The 21670-nt window shown below is 38.6% G+C and overlaps 1 protein-coding gene across 5 annotated transcripts in view; it reads right to left on the reverse strand.

Annotated features, from left to right (window-relative positions):
* CTNNA2 (catenin alpha 2) overlaps nt 1-21670 on the reverse strand; it is a 1102119-nt gene that overhangs the window by 95707 nt on the left and 984742 nt on the right. For all 5 annotated transcript variants that reach the window (XM_060656428.3, XM_060656443.3, XM_060656437.3 and 2 more), the window contains 2 exons: nt 21437-21593; nt 15321-15521 (listed from right to left, as the gene is read on the reverse strand). In XM_060656428.3, the coding sequence (XP_060512411.1) occupies nt 15321-15521; nt 21437-21593 (358 nt within the window). The remainder of the gene's footprint in view (nt 1-15320; nt 15522-21436; nt 21594-21670) is intronic.

Consider the following 21670-nt stretch of genomic DNA (forward strand, 5'->3'; position numbering starts at 1 on the left):
CATTGATCAACAGTATTATGTGAGGAAGTCCCTCAGAAATTGTGACTGTGATCACACGCCTAATATTCAACCTTAATAACTGCCTGCTGGAGAATTGAGTTAGGTAGTACTCACCCACTGGACCCCGGCTCTTGGGCACACATTTCTATTTTCATGAAGACCTTTGATGGAGTATAAAAGGGGAGATCAGCTTGTCATGTGGCTTTGTTCTGCTTGTACAAGGTCACCCTGAGGAAGAGCTGGGGAGGAGCACAATGCAGGATGTGACCTGCTAACTTTCTCTACCAGCTTCTAGGTCTCATTCTGTGCCCAAGGGAGAAAAGGGAAAGCTAACATCTAAAGGGACTACTTCCATAAGGGATGCTCTGGGGCCCAAAACCTGCCCAGGACTTCTCTGAAACCCCGGGTTTGGAGAAAGGCATTCTGTTTGCTCCAGCTGGAGTACAGAATCTCTCTAGGAAGATTTAGGAAGTGGCATGTTGGTATGAACAACAGTGTTGTGGACATGGCATTGTCAGAAGGGGAAGAAAAACAAAGCCCTTTTATAAAAACATTGGAACAGGACAGTACGGAACATCAACCTTCTAAGGAGGAAAAATGGTGGAGGAGGAGGTGTAGAATCTTCACTTTACCAGTGGGGGCTCAGATCTCAATTTATCCTTAATATTCCAACAATCTTATTATATTCAACCTGGTAAAACCCAGAACTTGAACTAATTCAATTTGATTTGATTTACTGTAACTGATAAGGCATCCATTTCTCTTACCTCAAATCAGTGTTTTTCCGGATCTGAATCTTAAGAAACTTTCTCCATGCTCAGCTCTTAAGTAGATTCAATACTTATTTATTTAGGGCTTAGTCAACTGCTCTTTAACCAATACACACTTTCTCTCGATGCTGTTGCTCTTTCCTGTTTAGTTTTATCCAGTTTTGTTTTTTTATCTTTTTGTAATTTTTTGAATGTTTATTTGAGAGAGAGAGACAGAGAGAGCGCAAGGGAGAGCAGGGGAGGGGCAGAGAGAGAGGGAGGCACAGAATCTGAAGCAGGGTCCAGGCTGTGAGCTGTCAGCACAGAGCCCAATGTGGGGCTTGAACTCACAAACCATGACATCATGACCTGAGCTGAAGTCAGATGCTTAACTGACTGAGCCACACAGGTACCCCCTGTTTTGTTTTTTAAAGTGATAAGACAGAAAAACACAAGTTTATAGAACAATGATTCTTGGCAGAACCTAAGACTTTAAACTATGAATTTTTCTAACGCCTCTGGTAGTATCTGAAAAATTAAATATCCCCAAAGTAATACTGAACTAGAAAAAAGTCTCAAACTACTTCAAATATGATGCTGCTTCTGCTTCCCAGTAATTAGGACAAAACACAGCATTGCCTTTGTGATTAGCACATTATATATTAACAGAATTTCTGGCATAGGGTTACATAAATAGAAGTTTCTACTTTCTGAATTACATCCAAAAATGTATACACCACTTTACTGGTATTTATCAGAAATAGTGAATTGCTCTTGTAGCTTATATTCTGAAAGGGTGATCAAAGTTGGAAATAAACTTGTAAATTCTTGCTATACTTTTGTATTCAGAGTGCACACTAGGCCACAGAATGATGACATTCCAAGAGTAATGAAATCAGAGTTCAGCATGCATATAAAAACCAAGGTCGCCTCATTCTACTGTCTATTGAGATCCTAAACCAGAGGTGCAGAAGATCTGGACTGAATCCTCCAGAGAGACGTCAGGGGTGATGTTTCAGAGCACGGGGTGAATCAGTAAAATGAACAAGAAGTTGTCCTAAAGATGCAAATAGGACTGCTGACAACCATCAGAGCAAAATCCAAGGTTAACTAGAGGTAGTGGAAATGAACAGCCAACCAATTGTCCCTGAGGAACCATCTAAAAGGTCCATGTCTAACTACAAATGCTCCAATGATTTCCTTTAATACGGACAGGCTCTAAAATCTTTATGAGATACAAACACATAGGGGTGCCTGGGTGGCCCAGTCAGTAAGATACAAACACAAACTTCAGACACCTGCCTATGCTTCTCATCTCTGTCTCTCCACCTATTCCTACATATATTTAAATGTTCCATTTTTACACTGAGTTATTTAATGTCTTCAAAGATGACATGGAGACATACCGTGTCACACCAAGATGTTCATGATGAATTTATTCTCATACTGAAATGTACCTCTTCGTCTTTGGCCCAGGTGAATTCCTCCTCAATCTTTGGTATCTCATTTAGACTTAAGTGCCATTGTGAAACTGTCCTTTATTTACAAAGTTGTCAGTTCTCTATAACTTTATAGCATCCTGATTAGGTATGCACCATTATAGTGCTCAGTATAATGTATTAAAATTGTTTGACATTTCTGTATGTCAACTGTTTTACATTAGGAGTCATTTTTAGGAATGAGACCAGCTCTTCCTTCTTCTTTGTATCATAAGCCCTTATCGTGCTTCAGGCCTAGCTACTCAATCCAGCTGGGACATGGATGAGAAATGAAAGAATGGGATGTAGGAAAGAACTCACTTGTCTTTGAGTATTTCAGGGATAAAATGAGCAGTATCGCATCTCACATACTAAATTTCTTTCTGCACATCACTTCAAATTAGTTCAATAATTTCATTAAACAGTTTCATGAGTCATTAAGCAAGTTATTAGTGGGTGTTCTAGGGTTGATCTCTAGGGACCTTTTAGAAACCTGAGCTCAATCCTTTCAGGACTACTTGAGTAGGAGCATCGCCACTGAGCAAGATTCATTATCGTATCCTTGACTAGTTCACCAGGGCCAAACTGGTATATCTTCAGGTATATGGGTCACCCAATTGTGTTGGTGTAGTCAGCCAACACACTCTCATGAGTGTGTTCCTTGCACAAATTTTATTACCAAGGAATGAGAAAGAAAATGGACAAGGACCAAGGACTCTGCTCTTTAGAAAGAACCAGCTTAATAAGTGTTAATATAAGAAATGAGAATGAGAATATTTGAGAAAATTTAGAAAGAGAATGAAGTATCAAAAGTAAGATGGAATTGTGGCCAACCCCAGCAGAGGAATACATTATAGTTCACCATTCTCTTGCCAATCACAAATAGTTAGTATGCATCCATATTAATAGTTGGAGTTAGAGTAAGAATTGGGTGTTATCACAGTAATGGAGCCAGAAGGTATTAATTTGAGGAGACCCCATGGGGGCAATTTCAGGATCCCCCTACAGCAGGAAAGTACAGTTTCATGTCATTTCTGTAAGTAATGCATTTTTCCCACAAGGGAAAGAATAAAATCCCCCTAAGGGATTTTATTTAAGTGGCCTCCAATTACATGTTAGGTCAGAGGAGAAGAGAATATACAGGAGAGTAGATCTAAAACACTGAGGGCCCAAATTTGCCCAAGGTACAGACTGACTGGAACTTAAAAGGCCCTGGGTATATCTTGACAGTTGAACACATTTGTGAAGTACGATCACTTAGTGAGGAGACCATTGGAGCCAGAGCTCCAAGTCATAGTCAGTGTAGAAGGAGGGTCCAGGGCCAACTGAAGCTGTGACACATTTTGTAGCTTTGGCACCATTCAAAAATAATGAAGGACAAACCAAGAATATATCCATCATTTTACATGGGTTTGGTAGTTTTAGTCAAGAATTTCATGATCATTAATTAAGTTGTTAGAAGACTTTCTAAGGTCTCCCCATCCAAACAGGAATCTTTCAAAATTCTGAACTCTGAGTCCTTTTTTTTTTTTTTTTTTTTTTTTTTTTTTTTTTTTTTTTGAGCTGCCTAGATTTCTACCTATTGGACAAGAAATATCTAATCAGACATAGAGGCTTCCCTTCAATACAAAAGAGTGGCTAGAATCTTGTTGAAGCACTTGGCTAGGATCTCCTGCATTATCCAGACCCTTCACTTCTGACCCTGACTTGGCATACTCACACTGATCCTGGTTATGACTTTCACCACTACCAGCAACATAACTTCTCAGAGATTCTGAGATTCATGTTTGAATCTCAGAACCTAAGTCAAATGAAATTTTCCCTAGTGAGATCATTACTTCTCTTCTTTTCTTTGACATGTACATTGTTATCTTTGAATTATATGCTAGTCTCATCTTGTTTCTGTGCACAATTTTTCAGATCTGTCCTCCACTCCAAATCCCTTCTCCAATTACCTTGAGATAATCTTGGCCTTCCTTTCCCCACTGTTTAGCTCCACTATTCTCCTGCTCACTCCTGGCTACATATTGCATAGCACTGTCTTGATTCAGTGGTTCTTGTGTGCTCAGGAAGCCATTGTATAAGCAAATAGGTACAATGTGCCTGAATTAAGTACTTCCCTATTAAGTCCACATTGTGGGATCTGTTATGAGTCTCTGAGATGGGCCCCAATGATCCCTCTTCTCTTGGTATTCATACCCTTGTGTGATCCTCTCAACTTGAACATGGGCTGAGGCTAGTGACTTTCTCCCAAGTGATAAAATATTAGCAAGAATGATTGGATGTCATTTCTAAGATTAGGTTACAAGAAGATGCCGGCTTCCCATTTTGCTTGCTTTTTCTTGCTCTCTCACTTGCTCACTCTGATGGAAAACAGTTGTTGTGGAAAAGCATCTATAGCAAATAACAGAGAGAGGCCATTGTTCAACAGCCAGTAAGGAACTTAAGCCTTAAGTCCAACAACAAATGAGGATCTGAAGCCCTCCAACAACCACATGAGTGAGTTCAGAGACAGCTCTTTCACCAATTGATCCTTAAGATGACTGCCATCCTGGCCAACACTTTGACTGCATTCTTGTGAGAGATCTTGAGGCAACGGCACATAGCTGAACTGTACCCAGCCTCCTGACCCACAGAAACTATGAGATAGAAAATGTTTATAATGTTAATCTATTAAGCCTTGGGGTGATTTGATACATAGCAATAGCTAGCTAATAGAGTATGCGTAAGTAGAAATTTCAGTAAAAACAGTTAGCAGGACATAGTAAAATTTCTGTCCAATTGTAGCAACTATGCTTGGTCTAGTTTCTGGTGTATTTACTGGGTCTAAGAAGAAGCATAAATGAATCTTGATATTTGCTTTTTTACAAGTTAACCAGTTTAAACCTCCATTTACTCAAGTGTAAAACAGGGATGATAGCTGCCCTTCAGGTTTTTATACAAGGTTTAAAAATAATATATTCAGTAAATTTTGTATACAATTTTATATACAAACATAGACAGTACTTAGCCACTGGGAATAAAGTGATAAATAAAACAAATAGAATCCTGCCTTCCAGGCAAAAAAAAAAAAAAAAAAAAAAAAATTGGAATATATGCAAGATGCTTACCATCATGTCTGGCACATAAGATTCACAGTAAATGGCTCCCATAGTTACTATCTTTACACCATAAGCCTCTCTATCTACTCGTCCACACACCTTTTTTCTTTGTTTATAGGCAGACAAAATCATCCAGTCTCCTTTGGATAGAGGTACAACTACGTGACTCGTCACCTAGAAGTGGGCTTTGTGAGGGTGAAATAAATTGAAAATAACACTCAAAGTAGCACTAACATCTCCAATTGCGAAGTTTGTACAGCTTATCTTGAAAACTTAGTTTCCCTGCTTTTATGCCCTTCTCCGTCCTTGGCATGACCATATCATCTTTCTGATGGTTTTGCATTTTTAATAGTGAATTTGAAATCTATGAAATCTGCCCTTAGGACGAGATTTGATAAGCTCCCAGAATTTTCCATTTTATCTTGATTGCCAAAAAAGCCAGTGTCAAACATTGTACCCATTATGACCTCATCAGATCTATGAGGAAAGGGAACCTTTAAAAGTTATGAGACTTAATCAAAATGCTCATAACTGGAAAAAAAGCAAAACCACCTTCCTTACCTCATTTTTTCCCCCAGAAACCTCCTATTTAATCTAATATTCTCATGAAAGTATTTCCCTTCTATCTCAAACTTACAACGTTATTTTATATGAGTTGATTAATTGAATCTGGATTTTGAGTAAAGCATCCTCCAATGCTTTTTAAATGTGGTAGAAAGAGTAGTAGAAGTCATATTTAAATACTCTCTAAATTTAAATCTCATCCTGTCTAGACCAGTGATATTCTAGCTTTTCCCACGCTTTATCTTGATGACTCATAATCAAGTTAGCCAATAGCCAATGTTGAACATTGGAAGCTAGGAGCAAAGACAGAAGAAGCCTAGCTTAACCTGCTCCTTAGTTCCCGGTGACTGTTTGTCGGCTGCTTCTATTCTCTGGACAACCATCAGCACCACCCCAGCTAGTCCTAATTCTTCCATCCTGTGTGTATTCTTGGACTTTCTTTCGTCAGAGTCAGTCATCTGTTCCCTCTGTGGGAGTTCCTAAAGGCTGCCATTTTCATAAATTCATGTTTGGAAAATTATAATGTACATTTCTAACATCAAAATCAAATTCAGATTCCAGAAGGCCATACATAACCCATGAGCTGAATTGTTTGATGAAAGATGAAAAAGGACTGCCTAGAAGAAGGAGGAAAAAAAAAGCCTCTGTAAATTTCATTCACGATAAGTACCCTAGGAGAATCGGGGAACATCCATCTGCACTCGTCTAGACACAAGTTCCTTTCCCCAAGGAAAGAAAATACTTGCTTGGAAAGTTCTTGTATTTTAAAATAAGCATTTCAAAAATAATCACAAATGGCTTATCAATTTAAAGGAAAGGATGGCAGATTTAATTTTGAAATTTAAGGAATCAATAAAGAATTGAACATGATGCTTTATCGAGCTTATAGTGATTGCGGAAACCAAACTTGGTAAGTACAGTTAAATTGGTCATTAGTGAGATTTAAAGGATTAAGAAGTTATAAAATAACTGCTAAGATCCTGACCTTGATTGTTAAGCATGTATTTTTTAAAAAGGGTACAATCCCCCAAATAAGATAGAATATTGTGTCAATTATATTCTTCATTTATGTTAACAAAACTTTTGGAGCTTGAACTCTCATCAGCCTGGAGGAAATGAAGAGGTGGTCTCAGATCTCAAGGGGTTAAAATTTAATTAGTAAGCAGTACACACATACATTTATCTAGATACCCATACACAGGGCAGAGAGATACATTCAGACAAACAAATGAGCAAACACAGAGTTTTGCAACATAGGGTGGTAAGTGGTAGGTACCTAATAAGTGACACAGATAATATGAGTAATGAGAGCACAGAGAAGTGGGATTGGCTGGTGTAGTTAGAAAGAGGAATTCACTGATAAGGAAGAATCCATCTAGTACTAAAGAACTGGTAAAATACAGAAAGGCAAACCAGGTGGGGAAATCATTCTGGAATCACTTTAACAAGAATAAACAGAACGCTGGCATGTCTGGATGGCTTAGTTGATTGAGCATCTGACTTTTGATTTCAGCTCACATCATGATCTGATTGAGCTGGGATTGAGCCCTAGCCCTACGTCTGACTCTGCACTGGGCATAGAGCCTACTTGGGATTCTCTCTCTCTCTCTCTCTCTCTCTCTCTCTCTCTCTCTCTCCCCACCCCTCCTTGCTCTCTTAGTCTCTAAAAAGAAAAAGGAAAAAAAAAAAAGAATAAACAGAAGTCTGTTCTCTGGTTTTTAGATCCTTCTGTTATTTCAGGTCTTCCAGTCACAAGCAAAGCTTCCCATTTTTCCAAATCAAACTATTTCTGGAATACTCCAATGATATAGCACATGTGCTCCCAAACAATTGACTGTCAGCACATTCCTCTTCTCTAGGATTCAAACAACTATTATTGATATGGCGGAGGATCTGGGTGAACTTGCTATTGCCTCCTTTGTGCACAGTTAATACATCCTGGCCACCAATTCCTATGGACACCAGCACAGACAAAATATGCAGGCCCTTCTGCTACCCCACGGCTACTATCCTGGAGGACATTAATGCCCTTGCAGTGACAAAGAAATATTATGCCATTTGTGGTCCCCACTATTCTGAACCCATAATGTGATTCATACAGAATTAAATGAATATCCTTCCTTTTGGTTTTACTTTGACAGACAGGCATGAGACAAGAGCTATTTGTTCCACTACGTTGCTCCAAACGTATGGCACATGAATGTGTGATCATTAGCCTTTCTATATCCACCCTAGCCCATTTCCACTTTCACATTAGAAGGTTATTATAATCCTAAAATTGTATCTCTTACTTTCTCAAGTTGTATCCTCTCCTAGGACTCTTTAGCCACTCATGCTAAGAGCTGAACATATCTGAATTCTAGCAGAATGCATTAATTATGTACAAGTCATGTAGGGTAGATATTTTCATGTTTCTGCGTGGCCAGAGCTTTCTGAGCTAAAATGACTAGTAACTTGGTTCAAAGCATGACTCAATAGCAGTCCATTTAAAATAGAGAAAGAACCTGGAGAGAGATTTACATCTTTACCTCCCCAGAAATTTGTGTTTACATTTCAAAGGGGGATAAAACCAGGAAACATTCATTTATATCCCCAAAGGTTTATAACGAGTAGGGAACCTTTCCTGAAGGGAGTTTATTGACATTAAAGAGCAAAGATTTTTCTCCTCTTCTCAGGAGGGGAAGAAGGCTGCTGAACACAAATTCCTATATAAACTCCCAGATGCATAATTTTGTGGTTCCTATCCTGTGGCACCTCCTCTGAGTGTGCAGAATTCATCTGCCCTCATCGCATTGCCTTAAGAGGGAGAATGAGGCATGGGAAACTGGTGTGTGTCCTCTGGGCCAGAAACTGCATTTGCTTTCAGGAAAAAGTAAATATAGATGTTAAAACACATTAGCCAGGTCCCTAAGATATATAGAGTATGTAGATTTCAGTCATATAGAAAAGGCATTGAGACAAACTATACATTGCCTATTGAAGGACTATTAAGTAGATGAGATTTTCTCAGTCCTCCAATACTTCTGACTTCCCACCACCATGAATATCACAACCACCAAATAAGTAAGAGATTTCCTCCATATCCTAATCATTTTGACCTTTCAGAGAAAAATAAGATACTTTATACCAATAGCCAGGGTTATATTAAAATGCATTTAAAAGATATTAGGATGTCTAGGGTGAACAATCTTGGTCATTACAGCTTCTGTTGAAATTCATTACTTTCATAATCTAATTTCAAAGTCAGTCATGGAGAAGTAACTTAGACTGTAATGGCCTTTCCTATCCGTAATATCTAATATTTTGTCTTCCCATAAGCTGGCCTTTCCACCTCCTTCTGATATTGATTTTACCTCTGTCTACACCCCCCCACACACACATCCAGCTACTGGGATAGGCAAGTCACCCAGACCTGTCCAATGATAAAACCTAATCCTACTAGCAACAGAATCAGTCCAAATAGAGTAAGCATACACTACGTGGCCAAGCAGATTGCTCTCCTTTACTATATACAAAGTGAGAGGAAAAGAAGTCTCTATTTATCTTAAAATCCTGAGCAGTAAGCCAGAGGCTGCTAATGGACATATTCTCTAGTCAGAATTAATGAAACATAATGTCCTAATTTTTTATATTCACTTAATCAATGCATGTAAATTAAATGCTAATTATGTGATAACACTGCTCTAGGTCCTAGGTACTTACAGAAACACCTGCCTCTAGGAAGTGATGATCTAGCTGGGGGTCATTGAAGCAGATATTGAAGATGACACACAAAACATCAAAAGACTGATACAGTTCCCTATTCTCTTCAACTGAGAATGAGCCATGTCTTCAAGTATAAGTTCAATACACAGAAGCAGAGGCGGAGGAAGAAATGGAGAATATCACAGGAAGGAAAGTGGAAGCAGAATGAATATGTTTTGCCTGGAAATGATTGCACCTGTCTGGGTAAAGCACAGGATTCAAACAGAACCTGTTTGAATAGGTTGAAACAGAATGGTTTGAATGGGCAACAACTGTCCATATTGGGTCAGTAAACAATGACACATTTATTCTGAAATCAACAGTATTAACCATCCTTGGATGACAAAACATCAGGCAATACGGGAGAAGCTATGGCCCAGAGGCATTAAATACTTTAAGGTTATATTTAGTTAGTAAAAGTCAAAGAATTGAGTTCTTCTGATTCCTAATCTGGATCTGTTCTACTACATTGTACTGACAAAGCTTTACCTTTTGTTACAGTTTCCAATTTTGGTACTTCCTGTTTGCTGATCCTCTTGTATTTTTTGGCAAAATATATAGAAATGGTGTAAAAAATTCCTTGTTGTTCTTATGAAAACTTTACATTACAAAAGCATGAAAGTAAAAATTATACCATCTCTTCCTAGTGAAGGAAGACCTCTAAAAAGGCAATATACTATAAGATTCCAACCATATGACATTCTGGAAATGGCAAAACTATGGAAAGCCGTAAAAAGATCAGTGGTACCAGAGGTGGGAGGGGGAGAGGGATAAATAGGCAGAGTACAGAGGACTTCTAGGGCAATGAAAATATACTGTATGATACCAAACATAATGAATTATACCATAATACCATAATAATGACACCATAATAATGGATACCTGCCATTATACATTAGTCTCAACCCACAGAAAATACATGAGTGAACAGTACTGTAATCTATGGACATTGGACCCTTATGAGGCATCAATGCAGGTTCTTCAGTTGTAACAAATGTACTTCTCTGATAGGGCATCCTGATCATAGGGGAGCTGATGCCTGCTATGGGGTTAAGGGGTGTATGGGAAATCTCTGTACTTTCCCCTCAATTTTGCTGTGAATGTTAAACTATTCTAAAAGAAATAGTCTTAATAAAAGAAAAGAAAAGAAAAGAAAAGAAAGAAAGAAAGAAAGAAAGAAAGAAAGAAAGAAAAAGAAAGAAAGAAAGAGGGGCACCTGGATGGCTCAGTCAGTTGAGCATCTGACTCTTGGTTTTGGCTGGGGTCAAGATCTCCCAGTTCATGAGATCTTGACAGCACCAACACTGCTTGGGGGATTCTCTCTCTTTGCCCCTCCCCCATTCATGCATGTGCATGCTCGTGCTCGCTCTCTCTCTCTCTCTCTCTTTCTCTCTCTCAAAATAAGTAAATAAAAATTTTAAAAACAGAATGAAAGAAAACTGTACCATTTGTTTGGACCACATGTTCCTAAAATATTGGAATTTTAATCTTCATATATGCAGTGCCCACTAACATGGAGTCCTCATTTAAAATACGTTTTTTCCTATTTCCTCTTTTTCTCCCCCCCACTTTTTTTATTTGTGCCCTCTAAAGAGGGGACTGCTGGCAGAATATCAAAGATCCTTCAACCCAATCACATTCACATTGCCACAAGCTTATATCAGCTATCAAATTTATAAAACTGACATTTCAATATAATCCATTCAGTGAAGATGAACTACTCTCTATATATCTAAATATGCTATCACTGGATGTACTTTCGCCTCCCCTCAACCTCCTGCAGCAATCTGACTTGGTAAATGAGATCTCTTAAGATGGGTCTGGTCAACCGTGCATACACTTACTACCAAGTTGTTGGCAATTTGTTCCATTTCAGGTTTTAGTGAAGAGCCCATCAAATATGCTATGTAAGTATTTAATGGGTCTGATGTAGATTAGGGTTGTGTTTTCATCACCCTAGATAGTTTTTATAAAAAATAGATAATTTTTTATATAATGTTGCTCTAGGATTTTAGCATACGAATAACCCACAAATTTATTTTCTCAAATTTCACTCAGCATTCATAACAACACAAAAAGCATTCTTCAACAAAACACTATCTTTACTGAGAAAGTAATTCATGGAAAATCAACCACAGACTGTTATGTGACTCTTTGGATCCCTTTCAATTTTTAGCCACGCAGAGAAGGCAGTCAGGTAGTAAAATGGGAGTCTTTCTGCAGAGGTGCTCCCTGGCAAGATTTACATGTCTCAATGGGGGCTGGCCTATGTTTGCAAATCCATTTATCAGCAAAGTCTGGTCAACTCAAGATATGAGCGTTCAGCCCTTTTTTTAGATTCTTCTTTGTAATTTATATGTAAGTCTTCTCTTACCACATCCCCTTCATTTCTCTTATCCTATGGCAACAGTACATAGGCTCCATTTTGCCTTGTTTAAACTTGTCCCTATTTTGGGATATTTCTTCCCCTTAGAGCATCTATCCTCAATGGAGGCTATTTTGTCTACCCTCCAAGAACCTCTGGTGCTGTCTGGAAATCTTTTAGTTGTCACAGTTTGGAATGGGGAAGAAAAGAGGTCCTCTAAGCATCTGGTGGGTAAAGGCCAGGGGTGCTAAGTATCCTATAATGCACAAGACAGCTACCCTCCCTCAAGAAATAATTACCTAAACTGTCAGCAGTACAGAGATTGAGAACTTCTGCCTTAAGGTCTTGAATAGAACAACTCAGACATAAGCGTGGATAGAACCTGGTAGGTTGTGGTAGGCAGAAGGAAACATGACATTTTGTCATCCAGATTCTGGACTCCTTTTCTTTTTCCTCATTCTTCCTTTTGGCTCCTTTGCCTCTTTGCCCACTGCCCCTGTGATCTCTCCCCAAATAAAATGGACTCTCAGGGCAAAGTTTGATAAGCTCAAAAGAAAACAGTGAACAATTCAATGTGGCTTTAATTTAAAAAAAAAAATCATAAACCAAGCACTAGCTGAAAAGTAGAAATCTGGGCATTAATAATATGCATAGCAGTTTTTATTTTGAGGACATAGGTCTCCCAAGCACAGCCAGACACTGACAAGAGGACTAATTCAACAAAACTGCACAATCATAATCGCCAAACTGCTCCTACAGTCTTCCCTGAACTCCAAGTGTCTGGTATAGTCCTAACAATTCTCATTAGCATCAGTGAGTTAACAGCTCAAGCTTTTGCCTGCATTTCTTTGACAACCTCCCTAGTTACTCCTAAAGAAACAGTATCAGTTCCGCTTAAGAAACAAAACTGAAGAAAGCCACAAAATGATGTGTATACATTGTGCATTCTAGTTCTTAGCCCACCAACATCTACTTTTCCTTGACACATATTCCAATATTTTCAACTGCAGGTGTGTAGAAGCTATTTCAGTCTCTTCAACCTGATGACTTTCCTAGTTATCATCAATAGTTCTTGAAAAATATAAAGAACCTAAATGTCTTGTGCATCTTCTCTGTTCAATTAAGATCTGGATGTGGACTTCAGAGTCAGAAAGGTATATTTAGTTAAGTCCCTACAGTATTCAGTCACTGCAAGGAAGGGTTGGAATAAGTTTTAAAATCTCTGACAGTTAACAAGTAAGAGCAAAATCTTAATGAGCAACAACAATCCTGAATGAATTGCTCTGTTTCATATTTCACCGATTTTGTTGTTTGGAAAAAAAAAATCAACCAGAAAGTCATTTACATTTCAAGAATTTGAGCAAAAATTATGTAAAAATATTTCCATCAACTAAGCATGCTGCCCTTGCCATTAAGCAGATTTTGACCCAAATGGGCATCATGTCCTCTGTTCATTAAAGCAGCACAAAAGACATTGAGAAAACAACCCCAGAATATCTCTTGAACAATGCCTGAGTTCTTGGTGTGCACAAAGTCACATGTAAGGTGGCAATATGCTCTGTGTCTTTCACCTTTTACAATGAGCGTTCCAATGAGTCAGGAGCAGTCCTGTGTTCAGAGTCCTGTCTTCACATCTTCAATCCTTCTCTGCTGCTCTTCCCAGTCTCAGGCCCAAGGGAGTGCTGCTATGTGTTTGACAGACCATGTGATGTTCAGACTTTGTAACAGAATAGAGCGAATGGGCCAGAAACTGAGAGCCACAAAAATGTGAGAGGGTTCCCTAAAGGGTGAAGAAAAGAGTCCTTATACTGGAGGGTAAAATGCCTATTTTTAATTCTTCCAAGTGAAGAAAGAACTGAGTGACTTGCTTTGTGCTACTCTATTGAATGCAAAGGGCAAACCTATTTGAAAGAAAACAGTGCTCAATTTCAGCTAATTAAAATGCAGATATATCTTATTATCATTATTGTTATTATTTCTAATTCTATGTCTGCCATGATTCTCAAGAGCAACAATCCCTGGATGTTCTCTTTATTATGTGATGTTACACTATTCCCTTTCTGCTTATATTTCAAAGAGAACAAGCAATGTCTCTGTTTATCTGTTGTTTTTCCTTGCTATTTCAGACTAACAAATATCTACAGAAGTCTTTGTAAATAACCTTTTCCCTATAGAAAGAAACCTATTTCGACTAACATGCTGTATCATGTAGAACTTGATACACTGCTTTATCTGACCTTTCAGAAATACATTTATTATTTCTTTTAATCCTAATAGGTTCTGCAGTCCAGCTATACAACAGGAAAGGGCCCTATTGAAGTCTGAGGAAAGGTCCTTCTGTGCATACATGACTCAATTCTTTATCTATTCATAACCCCATCCAATATAAACTTAAATTCCCTTTTTCTATTCTTTTGTCGTCTCTACCCTAAATTTTCTAACCACACTTCCACACCCCCCCCCATATACAGATAAATGCACACAGCTTTAGGTACTTGAGAAAGGTTCTAAAGCCCAGGAACACTAGCCAAGAACAAAAACTACTAAAAATAGGCCAGGCTTTGGTACAGTTATGGGTTATTATGCTAACTCAGTGAAAGTAAGTTCTTGTTGTTTTTTTTTTTTTTTTTCTTTCTCCATCCCAATGCAGCAGGGAGCTATGACAGGCTCTCATGAGTAACCATGTCTTACCATAGCAGTGATCCCCTAGGGACAGCATGTGCCCTAGAAGAAGGCATAGAAGGCTTTCCTAGAGGGGCAAGGCACGTATTCAAGGTCTGACCCATTTTTAGCTGCCACCATCCCCTTTCTTTGATAACTTCATATCCAGACACTACCTAGAGCCTTAAAACTTTTTCCTAGTTGTTCACAGTCCTTCCTCAAGAGCCAATCTTCTCAAGAAATAGACACAGAAATGGTTTCAAGTTCAAGATTCCAAGTTCCCATCACACCTCCACTGTTTTCTAGATTTGTGACCTTTTCCAATCTCTTAACTCATTTCAACCACCACTTTCACATTTGTAATTGGACATAATAAAAATCTCTCTGCCTACTTCATAAGGTCCTTGTGAGAATCAAATGAGACTACAGATAAAAACTATAAAGTAATATATAATACACACATGCACGCACACACATACAAAGCAATAAAATTGTTCTTCTGCTATAGTTATTCAAATTCAAGAAACCAAGAGTATTCCTATTACCATGTGTAACATTGAGGCACAGAAACCTATAACAGACAATGCAAAAGATTTATTCAAATACAAAAATTAATCATGGCATTGACATTTTGGTTGAATCTAATATCTGTGTTTACCTGTCTCAGAGAGCAATTTTGTAGCTTCCAGAACCTTCTCAGTATAAACACCAGCTTCATAGTTCTCCATCTCAGCATTGATGATGTGTATAACTCGAGCTGCCCGGCCCCTAATGGCCCCTGCAGTCCGGTCCAGAGTGTCCACGTCCCCTTCTTGGAGGGCTATCACACACTTGTTCACATCCTCCAAGATGTGATTCTCTGTGGAAAAACACACACACATACACACGTGCGCATTGATATGATTTTATGCCACTCATACACTTAGTAAGCAATCTAAGAGAGATTCATCAACTATCATGAGCCATCATGCAAAATATACCTTTATAACACTGAAATAACATTTAAAGAACATAGTGTATAATTACAATAGCAATTCTCAACCTTGAGCACTAGCTAAAGGGCTCACAGCATCATACAGAGTGTGAAGGTGCCATCCTACTAAGTTTCTGATTCCATAGGTCTGGGATGGGGCCCAAGAAATTGCATTTCTACCAAGTTCCCAAGTGATGGTAATGCTGTGGGTTTGGGGACCATACTTTGAACAGCACACTTTGAGCGTCTTTTTCAATGTTTCAGATTTATTGCATTTTAGTAGTGGTTGTGGCAGTGAACATGAAGTCAACCTGATCAGGCAGAAACATTTCCAAACATGACCAGAATCGAGCTCTGGGTGCCTGCTTATTTGATCAGTTTTTATTTAGCAGGCATTTAAGGGAAACTCTAAAACAAACAATTGTCACCTCATCCATCCTTAAGGTCACGTCATGCGCAAGGTATATACAGTAGGAAAACTGACCAGGTAAAGAGGATCACAATGTTCTCCACAACTAAAATAACATCGGGTCTTGTGGCTGGTTTCGTCAGTTTAGAGTCAAGGTCAGTCACCACTCTCCCTCATTGCCCAAAGTAGAATCCAGGCAGGCAGGCTGGGGAGTTTCACTCTCTAGTAGCATAGAGAAAACATGCAATCTGGTCCCTCATGGTTTTACAAGTATGGAATTTTGTATTTCACATGTCCTAAGTGAGATCTGTAATTATATCCCTTAAACATTCTTTGGAAACACAATTCTAAGGAAATGTTGAAACGTTTAGTGCTCTGTGGAAAGAAAAGAACTTAAGCTGAAGATACACTCACATAGACACACACTCACTATAAATAAAGAGAACAAGTGAGAAATAGTCTAAAGTAATCTGGTAACTTCAAATAATTATAACTGTCAAATTCAACAGTTAATAAAGGATTAAAATAAATTATTACTTCCTCGAGAAGTTTCTAGGGCTACGTGTGAAATTAAAAGTTCCTACCTAAAGAGGGAAAGAGGGTAAGGTATTGCACCAACACCAGTCTCCACCATGGATCTCTCCTACTTTCCTGAAGCCAGTCAGGCAGAAGGACTAAGCGTTCTGTCAGGACCCTCGGCAGAAACTTGCAAAGTATAACTTACTCTGTGTCATGGAACCTCTGCTTTGACCTCCTACAATAGGATTACCTCATTTGAACCATTACGGATTTCTGATTTCTACATTCTCTTGTTCCCTAATTTCAAATAGAAATTAGAATAGGAAAAAATGAGACAATTTTAATATTCAGATTTTTTAAACTCACAAAAAGTAATACTTTCTAAATGCTGATATTTTCCTGAGTAAAATAGAAACGGCTGTGACAATTTAGACTTTACCAAATTTTTAGTTTGGTTAAGGAACTTTTGAAAACCACCCCTTTCTGAAATCCTGGATTGTGTCACGCAAACTCACTTAAAAGGACACCTGGGAGAAAGGTTTACTCAAATGCAACTTGGTACAGAATTTCAAATACAAAAATTTGATTTTAAAAGGCCTCTTTCACTGCTCTTCTTGCCGCCCTGCTGGATCTCTCCAGACAATTCAAATATGTCCAGGTCTCCAAAAGTATGCAACTGGGAGGGTCTGCGTATCAAAAGCATGCATCCATCCACTATTGTCTTTGAATAACACAGAAGTACAACGAAAGCTACTGCTTTTCCATGCATGGAATTTTGAGATCCCATCTCTGTTCTAACTGCATTCAGAACAGAAATGGAATGTGCTAATTATATTATATCCTAATAATTTCTCTGGAGTTGCTAATTTTTTTTTAATTCTAAGAAGTCCACTCATGACCTAATATCTTAAAATGAAATGATAGGTTTTAAAGGGGAAAAGAAAACAACTATTTCCCAAACTAGAAATGTACAACTCATTTAATTAAGACACAAGAAAAAGAATATGCTTTAATAGATATAAATGATACATATTTGAAGGAGGCTAGCAGAAGCTGAAAACCCAAAACACCAAAAGCATTGCTTTTAATTAGGCAAATCATCAACTAATTCGTTCAATGGTCAGTTTAATAAATCATGCTGTGTGAATAAAGTATTAATTTTATTGGTTTTATAATTTATTGACTAATTTTTCTTAATCAAGTTTTTTTTTTTTTTGAAATGCTAAGATAATTTGCTCAGGATTTCCCAGCATTTTCCAATCAGGGTACCCCTTTAAGGGAAAAACGAATCACCATTTCCTCATAATAGTAGTTCTCGTAGTGGATGGTATACATGTAAAGGCTAAGATTTGGAATGCCTTAAAATAGATTTGTATTCTATTAAGCTCAGTACCAACAATATATTTAAAAAAGAATAGTACCTGTTCCTAGAGACATGTCATCTGGTCAAAAGATCATATGTAATGTATATATGGATTCCCAGACCCCTTATAATAACTTCCCTCCTCATCTCTTCCCAACCCTCTCAGGTCTGAGCCCAACAGTTTGGAAGCACACTGGTCTAGGATCTATCAAGAATTCCAGTGAATTATTTGAAGGCGAAATCCACACTTGATTCATTTTTGCATTCCTGACAGTGCCTTATACACAGCAGGTAATCAAAGAAAAAACACTGAATAAACATGTTTGTTAATAGGAGACCATTTTATGTACTTTTATTCTAAGGTATTTTCAAGAGAAAGAGTTCAAGAAGTAAAGACAGGAATGCTGTCCCAACTAGAAAAGAACACAGTAGAGAAAGTAATAATAAAAAGCATAGGTATTCCAGAGAGGGCTCCATTGCTGGGAAAAACCGCTCAGGTACTTTGGATGTCATATCCGGATATGAAGCATGGCTTTTAAACATATCATAAAACACTTGACTGCAATATATTTTGTGATGAATTTGAATTTTTGCAGCCTTACTGTTTCAGAAAAGATGAGTTTTGTTATAAAAATCACTGATGACCAAACTATTTGATTATTATAAAGCTTAAAGATATAGATTCTAAATTCAAAACCTAAGTTCCTTGTTTCCTTCTAAAAATTCTCACAAACTCAAGACTCTGGAGTCAAAAGAAAAATAAGAAAAGGCAGACAACAAAACACAACTCTTGGACATTATGGGATTGAGTTAATCTCTTCTTCAGATCTTAGATGGCTGCTACTATGTGAGCCAAACCCAAGAATTAAACTGTCACACGGTTAATGCCAACACACTTATTTTAAAACACTATTAAAAATTGTAGTTTTTACCCAGTGGGAAAAACTTAAGTGTTCTAACATAGCCATTTCACTTTTTTATGAGCCTGGGCCACATCTGAAAATTGGTTTTGCTTCTGTAATGTTAATAGCTAGCATCATTGCTCCTGAAACTTGTTGCATTTCATATGGACAAATTAAGCACTCAGGCACACAGGTTCAGGTAGCATGAACAAAACAAAACTGTAGTCTTTTGCAAACAAAGATTTTTTGGTTGTTTTTAAGATAGAGTTCCCTGCCAGAATAGATATTCCCTTAAGAAGAAACTGATACATAAAATATCATTAATGCCATTCCAAAATATCTCCTGGGCCAGACTTGCAATTTACTGATGCAAATGTTTTGGCTTCAGCTCGGAGAGGAGATGAGAAGTAGTTTCCCCAACAATTGGGCTGTATCCATAGCCCACCGGCAGGACAGAGAAGGCTGGGTCATTATTTGTCAAGTCCGTCTGTAGAAAGGTAGCTGCCACCTCCAATTGTCAACTCCAAAGGCATGCTCCAGCAGGCCCTGCCAAGGCTGGCTCCCTGACAGCGCCTGTTCATTTTCCTGTCATGGCATGCCGCGGCACTTGTACCGCTGGGGTTGGACTGCACAGTGTTATCAGCGGAAGCCAAAGCCTTTTCTTGTTGCTGGTAATAATGAGATGCACAAAGGAATGGCAGGGAGAAAGGTGGCAAAGAGGCAGGGCTGGTGGAAGAAAATTAAGAAAAGCTTTGCACTATTGAAACGGTCTGAGATAAGACCTCCTCACCTTGCTTTTCGCTACTCTCAGAAATTTTTGTACATTCATTTAAAGAAAAGGAGAAGTTGGGAAATTTTTAAGTTCTGAAATGATTCCTCTTTGCAAAAGGTAGTCCAATGCATATTTTCTACTCATTTGCAGGAAAAGGGGGATGCAGAATAACATTTCCAGCTATCAGGATTGCTGTGAGATCTGAGGCCAGTTAGGGAGAGCCGCTGCCCTGTCTGGGGGGCGGGCACTATAGTCATCCTGGCAAACACTGACAAGACATGAGACAGAGGCAGCCACCCTCTTATTCCACACCATCCAAATCCCCAACATGTCTACCTAAACCATTGCTATGCATTGCATGAGAAATGCACTTCTGAGATATCTTTTACATTATTAGGACTCAGCCATCAACGAAGCCAATCTCAGAAATGGCAACGTATTAAGGTCTTTATCAGCTAGCTGCCAGATATGGGGGTATTTAAATGAACAGCTGCTTTGAAAAGTCACCAGAAACAGAGCATCTTGGGAGTGAAAAACAAGACAGGCTTTTGAAAAAGATGAGAGAGTGGAATGAGGGTACCAGAGGTGGAGAGAAGAGAACCCAACGAAAGCTGGAAGCACCAACGGCAATTTCCCACTATCCTAACTTACTGAGAATTATGTAGCTTCTGAAGAGGATAATCAGGATTTTCATACCGTCTCTGCCCAGTTACCTCCCCACTCAGTGCAGGCCCTGGGATACTAATATCTTTATTGCAGATTTTGGGGGAGAATTAAAGCAAACAGCATAGTGTCATGCAAATTCTAGACACTGAAGAGGTATTCACTCATGTTTCCCATTTTTCTTCTCTTGCTCTCCATGGTTTCAAAGTTGGGTTTTTGATTATCCATCAGATCTACAGATTGGACTCTGCTGCTCTCAGACATAAGCTTCAAACACAAGCCCCCAGTGGGAATTCATTGTCTGTTTCTTCATGAAAAGCAAAGACAGCACCTAGACAGTATTTCCAAATATGATGAGCTCCCCCAGAAATTCCTTCTACAGTGTTGCAGTCAGATGCTCCTTCTGCCTGGATCCCACCAGCAATGCTGTGACCCCTTTCCTCTCAGGCCTCAGTTGGCCAAGGACAGGCAGGCCCTGGTCAAGGCCAGGTCTACCTCTGGGTAGAGTCAACATCTGGTCAGTTTGAATTATCAAGGTTCACTTGATTACCTTTAATGCCTCACAAAGGAGGCTGATGTTTGCAGCAACTCCCTCCCCAACTCATCCCACAGAGACTCTTCTTGGTGAACTGTGCCAAATGTGTGTGGGCAAATATGTTTAGAGAAAGGTATCACAAACCTGGGTAACTTCACTTATTGGAAAAAATGACCCCCTTAGACACAGCCAAATTGGGCTAGCTGACTTATTATTATTATTATTATTATTATTATTATTATTATTATTATTTTAAAATATAAACCATGAGAACTAACCAATCTCACATCTCATACCCTTTTTTAAGATGGGTGATTCGGATGTATCCAAGGCCAATCTGCTTTAAAAACTCTAGAAGCTAAAAAGAAACCCATGTCTCCTTAAATAATCTCTTCAGGTTGCTTATCTCTTTATCAGAAAGTTGTGTTTCCACACCCGACCCCCATGCTTTGACCCATTGTTTTGAAATAATGTGCACACAAAAGAAAAATTTCCAAGAGGGTGTTACAGTCACATTTGCAGAGATGACTGAAAGCTTACAGGGCCAAGAAAAGCACTTGAAACCGAGGCCCATGACATTTTCAAGATATTCCTAATTCTGTTCTCCAGTTGCCTTGAAAGGGCCTATTTGTGATTACCTGAGACAGAAAGGAAGTCATCCACTGAGGTGATGTCATCCACAGCCTCTGTCAACACTCGGACCTGCTTCTCCCACTGGTCTTTGAAGACGTCCATGTTGTCCTGAGCAACTTTGCTCTGTGGTCGGGCAGCCAGTGTGAGGGCAGCATTGATGACCTATTTGTTAGAAACAATCCAGAAAGATGCTGACTACACTATTTAAGAAAGAAACAAGAAGGTCAGAGTTCACATTG

The sequence above is a fragment of the Panthera onca genome, chromosome A3 (genome assembly GCF_046562875.1).
Source record: "Panthera onca isolate mPanOnc1 chromosome A3, mPanOnc1 haplotype 2, whole genome shotgun sequence".
Taxonomy (NCBI): Eukaryota; Metazoa; Chordata; class Mammalia; order Carnivora; family Felidae; genus Panthera; species Panthera onca.